General features: G+C 38.9%; 4 protein-coding genes across 9 annotated transcripts; 1 reads left to right on the top strand and 3 right to left on the bottom strand.

Moving 5' to 3' along the window:
• Nucleotides 1-129: 129 nt before the first annotated feature.
• LOC103830757 (serine carboxypeptidase-like 2) lies at nucleotides 130-3,957 on the bottom strand. 3 transcript variants are annotated; one of them, XM_033275261.1, is made up of 14 exons: nucleotides 3,766-3,957; nucleotides 3,543-3,688; nucleotides 2,143-2,219; nucleotides 1,948-2,070; nucleotides 1,757-1,859; nucleotides 1,620-1,657; nucleotides 1,432-1,533; nucleotides 1,259-1,345; nucleotides 1,101-1,169; nucleotides 938-1,009; nucleotides 729-847; nucleotides 555-657; nucleotides 454-522; nucleotides 130-363 (listed from the first exon to the last, which is right to left on the bottom strand). In XM_033275261.1, the coding sequence occupies exons 1-14, from the start codon at nucleotides 3,912-3,914 to the stop codon at nucleotides 283-285; spliced, it is 1,338 nt and encodes a 445-aa protein (XP_033131152.1). In that variant the 5' UTR covers nucleotides 3,915-3,957; the 3' UTR covers nucleotides 130-282. The 3 variants fall into 3 exon arrangements, 1 of the variants encoding a protein (XP_033131152.1); XR_004449343.1 differs by lacking the exons at nucleotides 3,543-3,688; nucleotides 3,766-3,957 and adding exons at nucleotides 2,302-2,447; nucleotides 2,530-3,133 and having other exon boundaries at nucleotides 454-657; nucleotides 1,620-1,690; XR_004449344.1 differs by lacking the exons at nucleotides 3,543-3,688; nucleotides 3,766-3,957 and adding exons at nucleotides 2,302-2,447; nucleotides 2,530-3,133 and having other exon boundaries at nucleotides 454-657.
• LOC103830759 (protein-lysine methyltransferase METTL21D) lies at nucleotides 3,766-5,646 on the bottom strand. Of its 3 annotated transcripts, none has more exons than XM_018652692.2 (6): nucleotides 5,319-5,646; nucleotides 4,952-5,094; nucleotides 4,693-4,877; nucleotides 4,503-4,616; nucleotides 4,226-4,406; nucleotides 3,766-3,955 (listed from the first exon to the last, which is right to left on the bottom strand). In XM_018652692.2, the coding sequence occupies exons 1-5, from the start codon at nucleotides 5,589-5,591 to the stop codon at nucleotides 4,234-4,236; spliced, it is 888 nt and encodes a 295-aa protein (XP_018508208.1). In that variant the 5' UTR covers nucleotides 5,592-5,646; the 3' UTR covers nucleotides 3,766-3,955; nucleotides 4,226-4,233. The 3 variants fall into 3 exon arrangements, with proteins under 3 accessions (XP_018508208.1, XP_033131154.1, XP_009104822.1); XM_033275263.1 differs by lacking the exon at nucleotides 3,766-3,955 and adding an exon at nucleotides 4,072-4,097; XM_009106574.3 differs by lacking the exon at nucleotides 3,766-3,955 and having other exon boundaries at nucleotides 4,077-4,406.
• A 613-nt stretch (nucleotides 5,647-6,259) lies between these two features.
• On the top strand, nucleotides 6,260-9,490 carry LOC103830755. The gene is made up of 2 exons (XM_009106567.3): nucleotides 6,260-8,969; nucleotides 9,089-9,490. The coding sequence occupies exon 1, from the start codon at nucleotides 6,306-6,308 to the stop codon at nucleotides 8,604-8,606; it is 2,301 nt and encodes a 766-aa protein (XP_009104815.2). The 5' UTR covers nucleotides 6,260-6,305; the 3' UTR covers nucleotides 8,607-8,969; nucleotides 9,089-9,490.
• On the bottom strand, nucleotides 9,284-11,089 carry LOC103830754. 2 transcript variants are annotated; one of them, XM_009106565.3, is made up of 6 exons: nucleotides 10,920-11,089; nucleotides 10,774-10,841; nucleotides 10,262-10,310; nucleotides 10,072-10,178; nucleotides 9,906-9,988; nucleotides 9,284-9,806 (listed from the first exon to the last, which is right to left on the bottom strand). In XM_009106565.3, the coding sequence occupies exons 1-6, from the start codon at nucleotides 10,966-10,968 to the stop codon at nucleotides 9,521-9,523; spliced, it is 642 nt and encodes a 213-aa protein (XP_009104813.1). In that variant the 5' UTR covers nucleotides 10,969-11,089; the 3' UTR covers nucleotides 9,284-9,520. The 2 variants fall into 2 exon arrangements, with proteins under 2 accessions (XP_009104813.1, XP_009104814.1); XM_009106566.3 differs by having other exon boundaries at nucleotides 10,262-10,353; nucleotides 10,920-11,067.
• Nucleotides 11,090-12,136: the final 1,047 nt, after the last annotated feature.

Genomic DNA, 12,136 nt, shown 5'->3' with positions numbered 1-12,136 from the left:
ACTCTTCATGTCTCAAAGATTGGATTCATCACTGTGCATGATCTTCAAATCGTATATAGAATACAAAACTACTTCTTTACTGTCATTGCGCTTGTCATAACCATTAAAACAATTGTATATTCAAACCTAAAGATTAAAATTTCATCTTATAAATTTATAATAATACTGTAATGTTAATATGTTTAGTGGCACGTCGTGGTCGCACAAACAGAACCTCAATGGTTACAGGTAGATACCAAAGAATGTGCATATACAGAGCTTGTTTAAATATGGGGAAACTATTTACAGAGGTTGGCCACTGATCCACCTTTGAAACATGACAGAGCTTTCCTCTGGTTTAAACTCTGCAGTGTGTCCACCTCCCTGTAATTAAAAAAAAAAAACCTTAAAACCACAGTAAAATGTCGAGTGGAAAGAACAGTAAATAGCCAGAAATAAGTAGGAAACACTTGCTTTGATAGTAGCAAATGTCATTTTATTTGCATAAGTTCTTCTATATCTGCCAAGAAAAGGCAAGTTTAACTTTGAGGTGACTCTAATCAAAACGAATAAACAAGAACAAAAACAAAAAAATCAGTATGATCAATAACCGAATAGTTGAGAGATCTTATCCAAGCTTGAGTCCCAAGGTAAGGCATTCCCAAATCGTGATCACCACTGTTCACACAAAACCAGACATAGTTTACATAAAGTTTTGAAACTTGGTGGGGAAAAAAATAATCTCTGACCTGTAGATGAGAGAACGATAGCCATCGATGCTGTTATCCACTTGGTAGGGTACACTACTTATAATGTCTTGAGTGTATGGAATATCCAAATTACATCGTATCCATCTCCCTATACTCTCCTGCAATTATAAATCTTTAAAAAAAAAAAACTGACAGCGTTTCTTTACCAACAAAGACCTTAAAATGAACTTGCTTATATATATATACACCTTATTGATTTGAAGAGCTTTGCGTACGCTTTCGTCATTGGCCCAGTAAGTAGCTAGCAGATACCTATAAATCTGCAAAAGCAACCTTTAATATATATTTTTTTTCTTTTTTTTCATGAATGGTTTAACTGTAAAAGAGAGAGCTAAGATATGTATTACTTACATAGGAGTCTGGAGTTTCAGCTTCATAGAATGGTTCCAATATAAGAAATGGGTTTACTGTCTCTGTACACTATAAAGAAACAACAAAAGGTTTGAACTGAGTGATGATCTTTTACTAAGCAGACACAACATCAACTAAAACCATTCATGAGTCTGTACCTTGTTATATTCTTCAACGAGTTTCAAGCATTCTGTGTTACTTGGATCAACATTTACATACTTTCCTTTGCAGATTATCTTCAGTGACTGCAAAAGAAAAAGAAAATGAAAAAAAAACTAATTGAATTGCATTATTGGAACAAGAAACAAATGCAAACTTCATCCTTCATTACCTCGTAGAGCTCATCAGATATCAGTGCCATCCCATGAGCAAATGGAATGCGGCTGTTCATATCAGTTTCGAATTCTGTTAACGGGTTACCGAGCACATAACCCTGTTTTGTTGGACGGAAACTATTAGTTTTAAATAATGCTTTGGCATATCTCATTCATACAAGAAGCAACAAAAATACCGACGAACCTGAAGATTTATTGGAGGTTTGCAGCATTGATAATTGCCTGTATCATACATACATACATCATGTTTTTCCTCTGTTATATAAACAGTTGACTGAGAAAGAGGCTCCAAGGATTGATTATCATAAAATCCTTACATACCTTTAGAGATTTCTTGAACAAGAGCAGGAACAACCTTGCCAGAATAAGAATCCCCGCCGACATACAAAGGGTTGGAAATGAACTCTTCATGCTTACCTAGCCACTGCACAACAACCAGGGAAAAAAAGAAAAATAAGCTTCTTCTAACTTCTATGCACAAAGAAAAGGGTGTTTGCTTTGGGATTCATTACCTTTTGAAGAAACTCATGGACCCGTTTGGCCTCTCCTGAATCACTCGGTTTATCAACAAGTTGAGTTCTTGAGTACGAGAAGCCAGTTCCAACAGGCTGATCCAAGAATATAATGCTCGTAGTCTGTGGAAAATGATATGTCAACGTGTATTGAGATGGTCTTATAAAATTAATCACTTTTTTTTGTGTTGTTACCTTAGTCCATGAGTATGTAGTAGAGACTAAAGAAGGCAGAGTTCCATTGTACTCCTCGAGCTTCATAGTCAAAGGCCCTGCTCATCATATATAGAATTAAAACGAGCAATCAGAGACTGCATAAGAATTGAGTTTTTATCAATGTCTTTTAGATTTCACCATTCTCAAAAAGAAGACCAGAGATGGAAGAGCAGCCAGGTCCTCCACTTAGCCAGAGAAAAAGAGGGTCTTCTTCGGGGTTCCTCTCAGACTTGATGAAATAGTAGAACAATTGCATTTCCTCCTCTTCACCAACACCAATGTAACTTCATTCAGAGAAAACAGTAACCTTACTAAGAGTCAACACAGCACATATTTGATCAACCACAACAAGAAGAGAAAACAAACCCGGTTTCGAGTTCAAAGGGAAGAGGGCCTTCAAAACCAGGAAGAAACTTGACGATAGAGGCAGAATCAGCATCATGAATCAACAAGACAAGTTGAAGAAGCAGAAGCAGAGATTTCAGAACATAGGAAACGTAGTCTTTAGCCATTGGTTCTTCAGTTTCAGGATGTCAATGGCCTTGAAGTACTGATCAATGATTGTATCTATATACTAAAAACAAAAAAAAAAACAAAAAGTCGCAACCCACACTTTTCATGTCTCAAAGATTGGATTCATCCATCACTGTCCCTGATCTTCAAATCGTAATATAGAATCACAAAATTACTTGTTTATTGTCCTTGCGCTTGTCGTGAGCATTAAAAACAATTTTATTTTCAAACAAACTGAAATTTCATCTTATAATAATACTCTAATGTCAATATGTTTAGTGTGCACGTTGTGACCACACAAACAGAATCTCAATGGTTACAGGTAGATTACCAAATCATATGCTTATACAGAGGTTGTTTAAATATGAGGAAACTGTTTACAGAGGTTGGCCATCGATCCACCTTTGAAACATGATAAAGCTTTCCTCTGGTTTATACTCTGCTGTGTGCCCACCTCCCTATACTCAAAACCCACAACATAATTAATTTAAAAACCACAGTAAAAATGTCTTAAATGAATATTTTGAAAGAGAAATAGGGAAAGACTTGCTTTGATAGTAGCAAATGTCATTTTATTTGCATAAGTTGTTGTATATCTGCCAAGAAGAAGCAAAGATTGGTTCATCTCTGAGGTGAGTAGGTGACTCTCTAATAAAAAAAAACAATAAACAAGAATACTCAGTATAATACCCAGCTAGTTGATTGTTGATCATCCATGGCCTCTTGTCCTCAATTACAGAATAGTTGAGCGATCTTATCCAAGCTTGAGTTCCAAGGTAAGGCCCTGCTCATCATATATAGAATTAAAACGAGCAATCAGAGACTGCATAAGAATTGAGTTTTTATCAATGTCTTTTAGATTTCACCATTCTCAAAAAGAAGCCCATGGATGGAAGAGCAGCCAGGTCCTCCACTTAGCCAGAGAAGAAGAGGGTCTTCTTTAGGGTTCCTCTCAGATTTGATGAAGTAGTAGAACAGTTGCACTTCTTCTTCCTCACCAACACCAATGTAACTTTATTCACAAGAAACAGTAACCTACTTAGATTTCAAAACGGGTTAAATTAATCACAACAAGAAGAGAAAACAAACCCTGTTTCGAGCTCAAAGGGAAGAGGGCCTTCAAAACCAGGAAGAAACTTGACGATAGAGGCAGAAGCAGATTGATGCTGACTCAAGAAGACAAGTTGGAGAATCAGAAGCAGAGATTTAAGAACAGAGGAAACATAGTCCTTAGCCATTCGTTTTTTTCCAGTTTCAGAAAGTCAATAGCCTTTAAGACCTGACAATGATTGGATCTTAATACTGAAACGTCAAAGTAAAAACCAAAGAAAGTCCCCTACCCACTATGCATATTATATTAACCTTGGCTTCATCACCCAACTTGTCACTTTTTTCTCTTATGTGAAACTTTCATGTCTGATCTTCAGATCGTTTATAATAATGTTAACAGAATACAAAAATTGCCATTTCTAAAAAAGTCGTCTTTTTATAATTAATAATATTCTAATTTCAATGTGGTACTTCACCATACACTGTAAACAAAACAAACCTCAATGACTAACAAGATTGATTAAGTGAAGAAGCATCAGCGAGGCATCTCTTCGACTTCTTCTCAAGAACATAAAGCACTACTCTACGGCTGCGATAATCCGGATGCCATTGTGTTTGTTCCACACGCCCTATCGCAAAATCTTTCAGCGCAGATTCCAAGAAATACTCAAGAACAGCATCTGGCATAATAAGAGATAGCAGCAAAAATTAGACACTGTGTACTTTGTTATATATAAAGTGAGTGGAAAGCACACAAGAAGGAGAAATAATGATACCATTCCGTAGTTCTCCTGACAGGAAGATTGTAGTTTGATTGCCGCAAAGTTGCACGAGCGTTTGGATCAAATGGTGAACAGCTTCTTCGCTGTAGATGACATCTGAGCATAATACTACAAAAGTGCAGAGACAGTAAAAGGTGTGAAAATGGTGTGTGCAAAGCAAAAGTGGAAGAGGTGAAGACGGTACCGTAATCAGGGAATGGTTCAATCAAATCTGGATCAGGATCATCTCCCCAAACAAGTTCCTGCACAACAGCAGATCCCCTCGTATTCCCACGTTGCAGATTGGTGTCGATGTTCTTCTTGAGTAGCCTCAGTCTATCCGGGAGATCAGTGAGGACAACATTGCCTCCCAAAAGCGCTGCGACACAACTGAAAGAACAAACTAACTTAATATTTAAAACACAGTCCTAGTAGAGAAAGGTTTTGCAGTTTTTTGAACTCACCCAACTAAGCCACAACCAGAACCCAGCTCAACGATTTTCTTGCCTTCAAGAGAAAGATCCTTAGAATCAACAGAATGCTCCAAAAACTTCCCTAGCACCACTCCACTGTCCCACATCACTGACCCCGTTACTCCAGGCGTGTTCTTTACATCCCAATATACAACAAAACACACATGAGATAGTTCAAACCCGTTTCATGATCAAAGCAAGAAGAATCAAGTTACATCACATCTTTCAATGTTAAGTTAAAAGCCACTAACACAAGCTGCATCTATCAAGACTAATAACATACACTCGTTAAAATACAATGTATAAACCCTAAAGTTGACATCTTTATGCTATGAATCTGTTAAGCTAAGGGGTTTACCAGTGAACAAGGAGACTGGAGAATAGAGAGTGAGTGGCCACAAGCGTCGAGACGCAGCTCAAGAGAAGACTGCGAAACTAAGGTGTTGGGAGCAAACGAAGTTGGGCCTTGAATTGCCCATATGATCATTATCTCCGCCGCCGCCAAATCCGAATCAGATTCCGAGTCTGAAGTCGGAAACCCACCGACGGCTATCACATCTCCACCGTAACCACTCATACGTCGTATCTCCTCCACCGTATCTTCTCCTTTACTTGCTTCCTCCTCGCCCATTTTCGAAATCCCACACGCGCCGCCGAATTGACTCTCTCGGGGTGTTGCTTACCAAACAGTCCCTAACAACCAGGGGCATTATAGTGAATACAACGTAGTTTTGGGGTTATTAACAATGAACCAATATTCTCACGTTTTCTCATATTTTACCTCAAAGTTTCATAGAGTGTCTAATTAACCCAATAATCAAGCAAGCTTTTATCAGTGATATGGAGGGGATGATATTAGTCAGCAGTACATACAATAGGCATGTGTTTTTTTTTTTTTTTTTTTTTTTTTTTACAATAGCCATGTGTTTTATATCATATAGAACCGTTGGTTACATCACAAACTTGGTATTGTCATCAACTCTACACCCACTGATAGATACCGAATACTATAGCTGACGTGGCTGATGGTTACTGTGTTGGCAAGTTAGTGAAGTTGCTGATTGAGTCAGAGGCTTTGCTGTTACTGAAACTGGGGAGTATAAATAAAGATCCATGAGTGTTGTTGTTGAGGGGGGGATGATAGAGAGTTGTTAGGCAAATCAGAGGAGTGTCTCTGGATTTGAAGGACCTTGGCGTTAGGGTTCATAGCCTTCTCGTCTTGGTATTGTTACGGTTCGTACGATAAGTAATAAGATCGTCTTTTACATCTTAGAGTCTTATCAATTGGTGCGGTGAGCGACTCGATCATCGCGACGGTGAGCGGTTCGAGCTTTTGGTGACGACAATGGCGTATCAGAATTTCGCGACGACGGCGACGAGATCCGGAGCTGGCGAACAACAAATCCAATCGTTCTATCAATCATTTGATGCAAAGATCGATGCGAAGTTCAATAGGATCGAAGCAATGCTTCAATCATGCATTGCGACGCTAGAACAACGATCACCTCAGGCGGATTCGATTGGAATCTTTCCGAATCCTAATCAGCTGAAATCTTCTACTCAGGTATCTGTTTCTTCATCGGAACAGTACGGGAACAATCAGTTAGGTTATCGACAAGTAGTTGAGAATTTTGATAATCACGAAGAGGAAAGATTCATAGAGATTCCTGTGTTTACATGTGTTGATTTGAGACCATGGATCGAGTGGATGGAGAATCGGTTTGCGTCTGAAGAGTTCACGGAGCTACAAAAGCTTGCATTGGCTCGCGGTTTCATCGATGGAGAAGCGGAAGCATATGTTCACCGCATGAATTCGTTCGTCCCTTTCCAAAGTTGGAAGGATTTGAGAGAATCATTGTTGTGGAAGTATGGTGAACGAAACAAGGCAGAACAAGGTAGACACTTACAGATGTCTACAACAAGATGGATTCCGTCTATCAACTCGACTAATCAAGTCCAAGAGGTCGAAGCATTAGCAACAGTCACGATACAAGCGGAAGAACCTAAAATGGATGAGAATTTGATTCAAGACAGAGAGTTAGATCCTGTGACAGAATCGAGTCAGGACAACAATGATGATCATGAATCAATCGTTACTGCCTTGAATCCACATCTGCATTCAGAGACGTCTGCTTCACTCGTGATTGGTGTACCAAGATTACTGATCATGAGAAGGCCAATGGTACATCACAGGAAGAAGATGTGTTTGGCTCCTAAGTCTTGGAGGTTTAAATACAAAGGACATCTAGTGAAGAAACGAAGATTGGACGTTGTACAGACAATTTTAGAGTTTCAGTGGAGGGAATTGTCGAGCTCTGAATCTAAACTCAGTGGAGAGTTGGGGAGAATGTTGTCTGGAACTAGCGGTGAAGCTCTTGGTACAGTTCCAAGTGTTGATTTAATGAGAGAAAGAGCGGGTACCAAGGAACAGTCACTCAAGCTTAAGTCTGGATACCAAAAAGATTTCCCGTTCGTCACTCATGCAGCTACTGAGTCTGGGATACAAGTGGTGTTTGAGACAGTTCTACAAGATATTCAGGAACCTGCACCTTGTTTGCCGAAGAAGGCTGAGTTAGACGCAACTTTGCAGACCAGCCTTACGTTGACAATGAATCAAGCTAAGCCGACGAGAAAGTTTAATAGCGTTTCAAGCCGTTTGCGGTTTGTTCTGGTGAGTCTTCAGTCACATAAAGAGTATGGGTTGTCAGAAGTTGATGAGGCTGTAGATTCATGGACACGAAAATGGTGCAAAGACTGGTGGTTTAATTTCAAACAGAGTGCAACGGTTAGAGAAGCTTTTCGATTACAATATTACAGGGAAACATGTTACAGCGAGCAGTTTCTGATGAAGCAAAAGAGTTTGAGCAACGTGGTACAGACTTGGAGCAAACAAAAGCTTATGATAAAAAACATTGATGTTCATATTACATGTACTGCAGATCAAGAGTATGATGTTATTCTTCATAGTGGCAACCTTGTGCTGAATCACTACCTTCCATGTATGCAAATTGTGAACCTTCGGTGGATGCTACTAGTGGAGAAGCTGAACAATGACGTGATGATAAGAAGCAACGTAGCTGAGTGGCGTACAAATTTGGGATCAGGCCACTACGTCCTAGTCTTTTTTCTTGTGCTGGTGAGGCTCATATATACCGGCAGGCACAAGGGACACTGTATGAAGCTTGCACAAGCATATAATGATTGGAGTGATGGTCGTCACATTCCGCAACTGACTCTGGCTGAATCAAACCTTGAAATGGTTAACCTATTCTGCTTGTTTTGCATGTTGCACTGGCTACCAGAGACTGATGCAGAACTTGCACGACTAGCTGTGTTTGAGTCAGTTCTACAAAGGCCTAATGTCTATGAAGCGTTATCAAAGATGTGTGGGACTCTGAATTGGCAAACAAGGAAGCATATAGATATTGATGCAACTGCCGCTAGCTCACCGGAGAACGTTGAGTCTGACATAATTATGCAGGACAGTGTTGCGGTAATAAGAAAACACAACCTTGACGATGAGAAGTTTCAAGTCAAGCACAGATGGAGAATCAGAAGATGCGTTTCCAGACTAACCAGAGACAGTATCGTGTTGCAGCAGCTCTATTCACAGCTTGGGGTGAAGCTAGCACTTGCAGTGCTTTAGGTGAAGCCAGGATTTGCAGAGCTTGAGGACAAGCTCTATTTGAAGCGGGGGGTAATGATAGATACCGAATACTATAGCTGACGTGGCTGATGGTTACTGTGTTGGCAAGTTAGTGAAGTTGCTGATTGAGTCAGAGGCTTTGCTGTTACTGAAACTGGGGAGTATAAATAAAGATCCATGAGTGTTGTTGTTGAGGGGGGGATGATAGAGAGTTGTTAGGCAAATCAGAGGAGTGTCTCTGGATTTGAAGGACCTTGGCGTTAGGGTTCATAGCCTTCTCGTCTTGGTATTGTTACGGTTCGTACGATAAGCAATAATATCGTCTTTTACATCTTAGAGTCTTATCACCCACGTCGCAAGCTTGTAAGCATCTCCCTCTTCTTGAATCTGAAACAAGATATTCCATTTACTTCACCACCAGTGCTTACAAAGCGCTTCCTTAGTAGCACAGAAAGGTTGATTCTCCATACTTTTTGTTTCAGGGCATAACCAAACCGTCGAATCAAACTCAGAGAAACTTAGACTAGTTGAGAGCTGGACAAGCTTGGTTTTGGTGTTGAGGGGAGTGAAAGTTACTTTGGTACTTATTCATTTTGGTCAGGACTCAGAAGTTACATTTTTGTTCGGATACCAAATCAAACTGATCACACAACTACTCTCGTACACTAAACACTCCATTAAAACATAAGACTACTGAACTTCATGTAAATTTTGGTACTTTTGACATCAAAAGCTCTTACATAACAGGACAACCGTATGGCTTTGGAAGCGTCTTCATTCCAACAAACCCATTTGGTTTCAACAAAGCTGTATTGAATCCTAAAGCTAAAACACTTGTAAGCTTTCGACATAAATATTGGAGACGACAAAACAAAATGCGACAAGACTACAAGGAGAAAGATTCATGACTAGTCTCAGTCTTCTTCATCTGAAGACTCATACGCTAATCCCAGTAAGCCTTTCAAAGCATTTTGACCTTGCACATTGCTTTCTGCTGCTTTCCCTCCGGGTTGCTCCTCTGGTCTGTCCAGTTTCTTCAGCACTGTATTAGCTTCTTCTTTCTGCTTATCTTTTTGAACTTTCGCTTCTGTTGGACCTATATCGCTTCTTTTAGGAGGTGACAAGCTTGCACTTGAGGCCGTAGAGATCTTTGGTCGCTTTGGTTTAACCTCAACAACCTTCCTCAGCAAATCTTGCTGCCTACACATTGGTAAACACACACAAATTAGTCACCGACTAAGCGTCTTAAGACAATCCATTTCGTGGTGTGAATAAAGTAGAAAGGGAGGAAACTGCTACCTGATACCACTCTTTGGTTTGGGCTCAACACGAAGTGGCAGAGGAATAGATGCTGGAGATGAATCAGCTTGGGTTGCAGCTTTGTGATTCATGGTCAAGAGAGACATATACAGTGGTGAATGAAATCATGGCTAGCTACTGAACATAAGCAAACAAGAAAGGATATTTTAAAGGCAGCAAAAGCCCGTTTCTCAGTTCGTCTCAGAAGGCGCTCCGCATCCTGCTCTGCCTCCATTTGCTCTTTCAAATAAAGTAAATCGTCGCTGTCCAAAGCTACAGAGAAAAAAACAAAAAACACTTCAAAAGTTATGAAACAATTTCAAAGAGATGAGAGGAAAAAGGAGAGAGATTGGTACCGCCTCTTCCATGAAGATAGCCTCCACGCTCACCAGCAACATCTTGCATCTAAATGCAAATAACCACAAAAATGTAGCAGGGGCCATTATCCCTGCCGGGGCATGTTATCAGAACAGACTCTTCCCAAAAATAGAATCACTTCGCACACAGACATCAATAACCAATAACACTTCTAAGAAAGAGCTCTCTCTATATAACTTTCCTACCTATATACTACAACAATCAATCAACACAAAATGTTGATCCACTGCTCTATGGAAACGAAGAAATAAGAGCTCGATCAAATCGATCACGTTCACCATTCAAAATTCTATTATAAAGTGCAAGAAAGAGCAGCAATTTACTCAAAGCTCTTAATGCAACACATCGACAAGCTCAAAGTGCAAAGATTTGAGCTTCTACAGCGATATTTACTCAAAGATAAGCTCTTAATGCAACATAGAGATAAGATAAGTTCTCGATGCATATCAATAGAAGGTGGTGTTAACAGAGGAGAGGGCGAGGCGCTAACCTTTGCAACCATCCGTTGAAAGGTGACGTCTTCATCATCTATCTTACCCCCCTTCCCTAGTTTCCTATCTGCAATCAAAAAAAGGTAAACAAAGCTCAATCGAGAAACCCTTGCAATGAAATCAACCCCAGACACAAAGGTCGCACCTTTAGGGTCGGAGAGATTTGTGTATTCTTTAACTTCTCTCCCTGACATCGTCTTCGCTTCTAAAACGAACGCTCAGAAAATTAGGGTTCCTACGTTTTCCAGGGATGATGAGGATGAACACGGTAAAGGCTTTCCCTCGAACCAAACATGAAGTGATGTTTGGGTTTTGTCTTCTCCATTGGGCTTACTATATTCAGGCCTAATTAAATTCTTAGCCCAATATTCACTTCTATTTTTGTAGGAAATAAATAAGATTTAAAAGGTATAAGGTTCATTCTTATTTGATTTTCTTTTCTACATAAACAAAAAAAAATCATAATTTCAAAATAATTTCACATACTTTGAGTTTATTAAATCTACTATATGATAAAAATAATATTTAGTATGAGAAAGGAAAAGTCATTAAATTTACAACACATCATTGATCATACCACTAAGAAAATTTATTTCATGTCTCATTCACTCTCTTTTGTCATTTCTGACATAGTTGCATCAAGGTCTTAGGCTCTCTTAGCTAAGTGTCTAAAGAGCTTAACTACGGCTTATAATAATTAGCAATAGATAATACCAAAAGTAACTATATGTTTAATTTTTGTTTGAACTATTAGAAGAAGGAGAAAAGAAGTCTAGTTGTAGTCTCTTAGACTAGCAACGTCAAGTACCCTTTATTGGCATGTGACCTAAGTTATAGACAGAAAGTACATTTACTATATACAGATGCATTATCACGATTTATATCTATCTACGGTTCCAACCCTACAAGGAAAAAAAAAAACTGTTGACTATATTAAATCACAAGTTGAATCATAAACTTTTTTTTTTTTTGAAACACGGTCAGAAACTACAACCAAACTTTTGCAAAGAAACATGTGGTTTTTGATAAAATGATGATAATAATAATAATAAAATTCTATAATAAAAAAAACAAAACAAAACCGCACGTTGGACGTTATTATGTTGGTGAGAGACGTGACATGAATCTTCACCATAAGTTTGATGATCATTACAAGGTGAATTTATTAGATTTATAAACCAATGAGAGAGTGTGATGGGTTCATTGGTCCGTACGAATACAACTTACATTAAAAGCAAAACCAACCAAAAAGAAAATCACATTTATAAATCATTAACTATTTCTTGTTACCTTCCCTTCTAACTTTCAAAAAGTCATCCACTTGTCAGAGATCTCATTTCATCACATAACAACAATTAGATC

The sequence above is a fragment of the Brassica rapa genome, chromosome A07, assembly GCF_000309985.2.
Source record: "Brassica rapa cultivar Chiifu-401-42 chromosome A07, CAAS_Brap_v3.01, whole genome shotgun sequence".
NCBI lineage: Eukaryota > Viridiplantae > Streptophyta > Magnoliopsida > Brassicales > Brassicaceae > Brassica > Brassica rapa.
This window is presented reverse-complemented; position numbering and strand designations above follow the sequence as displayed.